Source organism: Andrographis paniculata, unplaced genomic scaffold (genome assembly GCF_009805555.1).
Source record: "Andrographis paniculata isolate CXL003 unplaced genomic scaffold, ASM980555v1 Contig124END, whole genome shotgun sequence".
Classification (NCBI taxonomy): Eukaryota; Viridiplantae; Streptophyta; class Magnoliopsida; order Lamiales; family Acanthaceae; genus Andrographis; species Andrographis paniculata.
The window spans coordinates 7501-15000 of NW_026137396.1; the positions used below are offsets into that span (position 1 = coordinate 7501).

Below are 7500 nucleotides of genomic sequence, written 5' to 3' on the forward strand. Positions count from 1 at the left end.
ATATACACACACATATATACATATATAGATGCACTGACCAAATGATTCCACATAATATCATATCAATATCAGAATCAGAATCACATGCAACATAAATACCTAATTTCTTAAAATTAGATTTAATTCCCTACTGCTTACCTCCTACCGATACTTTCTGGATTTTTATAACTTCACCCAAATCTCCTCCAACGTACACCTGTCCCATTATTTACTCAAATCAGATGAGCTTTATGCTTATTCTCAGGAGCTACCTGCTTATTCAAAAGCTAATTTCTATAATTAACTCATCGGGCTCCAAACTTTTATATTTAGTAGAATATGATATTCTAGCTATAAAATCCTTCTACCTCATAATATTTATATTGCCCGATTATTAAATAAAAATACGCAAAGGTATGAACAAGCAGGCAGGTGCAATATACTGCCGTTTTTTTATTCGACTTGGATTGGTACGAAATTCTCAAAATATAACGTCGGCGCTACGAATAGGCTATTAGCTAAAGAAATTCATCGATTAAATAGCTAAATAGCCAATTTTGAATTTTTGAAGAATTTCTAATTTAATACTCCAATATCAAAATTCGTATTAAAATTTATAATCGGACTCTACGAATAGCAAGGAATACCATACCCAAGTCGGAATTGGAATCGGACGGCTAAATCTTTTTCTTCCTTTTTTTTTTTCTCCTTTCTTCTCCTTCACGTTCTCCTTCTCCTTCCTTCGTAGGTAAGATTGTATTTACATTTATAATTATATTATTATTATTATATTATATTATTTATTATATTATTATTATTATTATTATTATTATTATTATTATTATTATCTTCATCATCATTACCTTTATTATTATTATTATTATTATTATTATATATTTTATTTATATTTATATTTATATTTATTTTTAATTTTATCGATATTTATCCATTTAACAGTCTATTTAATTATAACTAATATACAAAATTGGAATATAATTTATCCCAAAATATTAATTTCTTGATTCCATTACTATTGTCAAATATTTATTTGCTATAATAATATTATTTTATACATTCCGAAATCGGGGCATTACAATCCACTCCCCCTTAAAAAGGATTTCGTCCCCGAAATCTAAACTCAAACGCATAACAAGGCAACTTAATTAAACAATTGTGGGTATGCTTTGAACATTTCTTGTTCTACTTCCCACGTGGCCTCTTCCGCTCCATGTCTGGACCACATTACTCTCACCATACGAATATCTCGATTCCTCATGGTTCGGACCTTTGTGTCCATGATCCACAGAGGCTTTTCTTCATACGAAAGATCTTCATTCAGCTCTATCTCATCTGGAGATAAAATATGAGAAGGATCTGCAACATACCTACGAAACTGAGATATATGAAACACATTATGGATACGCTCCATAGAATTTGGAAGTGCCAACCGATAGGCCCAATCACCAACTCGATCGACAATTTCATAAGGTCCAACATAACGCGGACTCAATTTTCCTTTAATCCCAAACCTTCTAATACCTTTCATTGGGGATACTTTCAATAAGACAAAATCTCCACTTTGAAATTGACCCTCACGTCGGGCTCTATCGGCATAACTCTTTTGACGATCTTGAGCTGCCTTCATCTTTTCTCTGATAATTCGAATCTTATTTTTCGATTCCTCAATCATTTCCGGACCCAGTATCAGTCGATCACTCATATCGTCCCAACTCAAAGGAGTTCTGCATTTTCGACCATAAAGAGCTTCAAAATGAGCCATTCCGATACTTGCTTGATGGCTATTATTATATGAAAATTCCACTAAATCCAAGTGGTCTTCCCAACTCCCTTGAAATTCCATAGCACAAGCTCTTAGCATATCTTCCAGAATACGGATAGTTCTTTCTGACTGACCATCAGTCATAGGATGGAATGCAGTACTCATATGCAACTGAGTACCAAAGGCTTCCTGCAATTTTTGCCAAAATCGAGATTGAAAACGTGGATCACGATCTGATATGATCACCTCAGGAATACCGTGTCGTTTAACCACATAATGAACATATAATTTGGCCAATTTCTGCATACTCCAAGTCATACGTACTGGAATGAACACTGCTGACTTGGTCAATCTGTCTATAATTACCCAAATTGCATCTGTTCCCGACTTTGACCTTGGAAGTCCTGTTACAAAATCCATTGCGATAGAATCCCATTTCCAGAGTGGAACTTCTAAAGGTTGTAGCAACCCCATTGGTCTATGATGTTCTGCTTTTATCTTTTGACAATTTAAACATCGTGCAACAAATTTGGCTACATCCTTCTTCATGCCCTTCCACCAAAAATGTTGACGTAGGTCATGATACATTTTATTTCCCCCCGGATGCACTGAGTATGGTGTATTATGAGCCTCACTCATAATCTGCTCTTTCAAATCATTTCGATCCTTTGGGATACACCACCTCCCGTGAAATCGAAGACTCCCATCTGGAGCAATATTAAAATTTTGAGTCTGACCGTACTGAACTTTCACTGCAAGCTCAACCATTTTATTATCTTCCATTTGAGCCGCTCTAATGCGATCATAAATTTCAGGCTCAACTTGTATCATTTGCAAATATCCCCGAGTCATACCCCGTCCAAGTACCTCAATTTCCATCCGCGCTAAATCTTGGCACAGTTCATCAGCAACCGACATGAAGCCCAAGTTATGCCTTGGTTTTCGACTTAAGGCATCGGCTACAACATTTGCTTTGCCTTCATGATACACAATTTCAAGATCATAATCCTTCACCAATTCTAACCATCTTCTTTGTCTTAAATTCAATTCTTTTTGGGTGAAGATATATTTCAAACTTTGATGGTCAGTAAATATTCTGCAATGGGCTCCATAAAGATAGTGTCTCCAAATCTTCAAAGCAAACACAACTGCTGCCATTTCCAAGTCGTGTGTCGGATAATTCTCTTCGTGAGGTTTTAGTTGTCGTGATGCATAAGCAATAACTCTTTGATTCTGCATTAAGACACATCCCAATACCTGCTTCGAAGCATCACTATACACTTCAAAATCCTCACCTTCCACTGGTAAAGCCAAAATTGGCGCTGAAGTTAATCGATGTTTCAATTCTAAAAAGGATGACTCACACTCGTGATCCCAGTTAATCTTTGCATCCTTTTTCAGCAAATTAGTTAATGGTTTTGCAACCTTCGAAAAATCAAGAACGAATCGCCGATAATATCCTGCCAAACCCAAAAAGCTTCTTACTTCTGATTGATTGGTAGGTCTTGGCCAATCCATGATTGCCGCCACTTTAGAAGGATCTACTGAGATACCCTTTCCAGAAACAACATGCCCCAAGAAAGCAACCTCCTTCAACCAAAACTCGCATTTGGATAACTTGGCATATAACTTTCTTGCACGTAATATGTTTAATATTACATGCAAATGTTTTGCATGCGTCTTTTTATCTGGGGAATAGACCAAGATATCGTCAATAAATACCACCACAAACTGATCGAGTTATGGTTGAAAAATTCTATTCATCAACTCCATAAACGCAGCCGGGGCGTTAGTCAACCCAAAGGACATAACCGTGAATTCATAATGCCCGTATCTAGTCCGAAAAGCTGTCTTCGGAATGTCATGCTCTGCAATCCTTAGCTGATGATATCCAGATCTCAAGTCAATCTTTGAGAATATAGTTGCACCTCCCAGTTGATCAAATAGATCATCAATCCTCGGAAGAGGATATTTGTTCTTCACCGTGACTTTGTTCAGTCCACGGTAGTCAATACATAACCTCAAACTTCCATCCTTCTTTTTCACAAATAAAACTGGAGCTCCCCAAGGCGATGTACTAGGCCGAATGTAACCCTTATCTAGCAATTCCTGTAGTTGCAATTTAAGTTCGGCTAGTTCTAAAGGTGCCATCCGGTATGGAGCCCTTGATACTGGCTCAGCACCCGGCACAATATCAATAGTAAAATCCACCTCACGAGCTGGTGGCATACCCGGAATGTCATCAGGAAATACATCAGGAAAATTTCGGACTACAGGAATATCTTGCAATCGCTGCTCCCCTTGCGTCAAATCTCTTACCTCACACAGATATACTGGAAACCCCTTACGAATAAATGATTGAAATGATAGGGGTGAAATTACCTTCATAGAAGGTTGTCTGGCAGATCCTGCATAATTCACCTGTTCGCCCATCGCTCCAACCAGCGAAATTGATCTTTTTCGACAATCAAATTGAGCTTGATATGCCACTAACCAATCCATCCCCAATATTACATCGAACTCGGATAGCTTGATGCCCAACAAGTTAGTAACAAAATCAACCCCTTCAATACTAACCGGAATCTGCATAAAAAGCTCTCGGCATTCCAGCACTTCTCCTGATGGAAGTAAAACTTCCACTACCACTTCTACTGATGAATTCAGACCCAATCGTCTAACTAGACGCTTAGATATGAACGAGAACGTTGCACCCGAATCGAATAACACAAGAGCAGGAAAACCGCAAACCAGAAATCTACCCGTTAAAACCTCACCTGGATGATAATCAGCTTCTGCTTGGGTAAGAACATTTATTCGTCCACGCTGGTCAGGTCCTCTGCCTGGCTGCCTAGATGACGAACGTGACTGACTTCGTCCCCCTCGCCAAGATGATCCTAATCCTTTCCCTTGTGACTGCGAAGACGGCGGCTGCCATGGCCTAAACCTCGGTTCTGGAAACTCCCTTGCAGTTACCACACTTGGACATAACCTGGCAATGTGACCACTACCACCACATTTAAAACATGTCAATGGAACTTTATCACAACGAGTACCTGGGTGGCTTGTTCCACAACGCCGACAAACAGCCCCCGATTGCTGAGACCTCTCCTGACTCGGTTCATTAATCGAAATCCCCTTATACGATGGCCCAGACCTGAACATTTGCCACCATTTCTTTTTACCCTTGGGCTCATCCTCCACTTTAGCTTTTCCCTTATCTCGAACCTGATGTTGATAACCTATTTCCTTCTCACTCTCCTTTTGTCTGACTTCCTGCTTCTGATAAAATCGGGCAGCACGCTCGTAAGCCTCATACAATGAACTGATATCCAACACCGCTAAAGCTTCTTGAATTCTGTGTTGCAACCCGTCTACAAAATGGTCAATTCTGTCTCGCTCACAGGAAAAGTAGTCAGGAACATACATCTCCAACTCATTAAACTTCACAAAATAATCCTCAACTGACATCGAGCCCTGCTTTAAGTCCAGCAATTCTTGCTTCTTCGCTTTTCGAATATGCGACGGTATAAACCTAGCCTTTAACTTTGCTTTAAATTCATCCCAAGTCATATCCACTTGGTCTACACCTGCAGCTTCTTCACCTAACCACCACCGATTTGCTCGGCCTTCCAAGAAATAGGCTCCAATATTAACTCGTTGATCTGGCGGAACCTGAACAACACGAAATATTTTTTCCATCTTTTCAACCCAAAACTCAAGGACTCCTGGCTCCACTGAACCAGAATATGTTGGTGGGTTATGCCGCATCACAGCATCAATGAAACTCCTCTGTTGAGGCATCATCGCGGCCATAAACTGCCGAAAGAAATCCTGACTAGGTGCCTCTATTGGTACATGCGCTGGCACAGGATACTGTGACTCATCAGACGAAGGATCAAACTCTGGGCCTTGAATAGCCCTACGTACACCACCACCTCGAGAATTCGACATACTGCCCCCAATTTTTCCTGATTCAATATCAATTCAGCACACAGCTAAACCAAGCATAACAATAAAAGATAGATCACATTGACATGAATGCACCCGCAAAACCCAAACCTCACCAAACCAATTCAATATCATTATTATTTTCAAAACCTTTTTAATTCAAAGAGCCAAAATCTATCAAACCTAGGCTCTGATACCAACTTGTAACACCCCCAGTTGGCTCATACTGGAAATGCTACCGCCACACTGCATCATGAGGTCGTCACCTCCTACTTCGGGCCCCACAACACAGTGTTAAGGCTAAAATTAATTATATAAGCATTATATTATTCCCAAAAAAAACAAGTTTATAAATATTTACAAAAACATACTCCCAAAACGGGAGGTTTTTCTAGTTAGAATTTACATATAATACATCAGATGCAGTTCACTCATTCAACCCGTCTTTCTATCTCCCGAGACGTCCCCTGTCCCGGAGGTGCCATGCGTACCTGAATCAAATATTTTTCTTAAAAGCAGTCTAGAATTAAATCCATTTTAAGAACTAACATAAAATATGCCATGTCATGCTCGAAAATAGAGTTTAATTTCCGTCATTTGCAAAATAAATGCCATGCCATGCCCATACTGAAATAATGTAACAATAATGTCAAAATCGACAACTCATGCACATATACCCATATACATATGTCAAAGTGAGCAGCCGGAATAACCTCGGCTCCATAATAACAGCTCACTAGACTATCATCAATAAATAGCCGGAAAATCCTCGGCTCAAGGAAGGACCTGGTAAACCCATAATAATATAACGGTCACCCGGTCACTCCCATATACCCACCATACGACTCCCGCAATCAATACATGGATAGCCGAGCGTTGTCGCCATTAACCACAAGACACCCCATAGTCTGTGATAGCGAAGATAGGACCCTCCTGTCTAGCCCTACCCCGTGTAGCGTAGTAGAATCCGTGCAACCTGGAATCACCCGAAGGAAACCCGGAAACTCTACTCCTCCTCGCACGCCCTAACGGGATCGCGTTTGGAGTTTGGCATATGATCCTAAACTACCGGTAGACCTCACTAGTAGCTACTCCAATGAGTGGAACAACACCGAACACGAATGATTAGACCAAATACGTCTCAACTGCAATGGGTCTAATCCCTGAATGACCGTGCGACTAAGTCACCCAGTTGTCCGACTACTATCGTCCACTATCGCCAAAGTGTTACGGTACATCGGGGTCGAATATCCTAACCCCAGATGATGCCCTCGCCTAGCACTACCGCACACGGCGACTAAACGATAGATCCATAAAACATATCCGATAAATCGTGCGATGTGTGCAGCATGTCAATAAGTGAATTTAATGAAAAGGGCTGGTGAGACGGCCCACCTATCCTCCTTTTTATAAATTCACCAACACGATCAAATACGTATATCAAATATCGTAAAACGAAGTTTCACACATGCATATACACACACATATATACATATATAGATGCACTGACCAAATGATTCCACATAATATCATATCAATATCAGAATCAGAATCACATGCAACATAAATACCTAATTTCTTAAAATTAGATTTAATTCCCTACTGCTTACCTCCTACCGATACTTTCTGGATTTTTATAACTTCACCCAAATCTCCTCCAACGTACACCTGTCCCATTATTTACTCAAATCAGATGAGCTTTATGCTTATTCTCAGGAGCTACCTGCTTATTCAAAAGCTAATTTCTATAATTAACTCATCGGGCTCCAAACTTTTATATTTAGTAGAATATG

At 39.6% G+C, this 7500-nt stretch overlaps 1 protein-coding gene across 3 annotated transcripts in view; it reads right to left on the bottom strand.

Annotated features, from left to right (window-relative positions):
* LOC127251414 (uncharacterized) overlaps positions 1-5356 on the bottom strand; it is a 6432-nt gene extending 1076 nt beyond the window's left edge. The window contains exons 1-2 of one of the 3 annotated variants that reach the window (XM_051275109.1): positions 5226-5352; positions 4142-5147 (exon numbers count right to left, since the gene is read on the bottom strand). In XM_051275109.1, coding sequence (XP_051131066.1) covers positions 4142-5147; positions 5226-5329 — 1110 coding nt within the window. In that variant the 5' untranslated portion in view covers positions 5330-5352. Of the gene's footprint in view, positions 1-4014; positions 4060-4141 lie in introns of those variants that run through there. The other 2 variants (XM_051275100.1, XM_051275091.1) reach the window with 2 other exon arrangements.
* Between the last annotated feature and the right edge of the window lie 2144 nt (positions 5357-7500).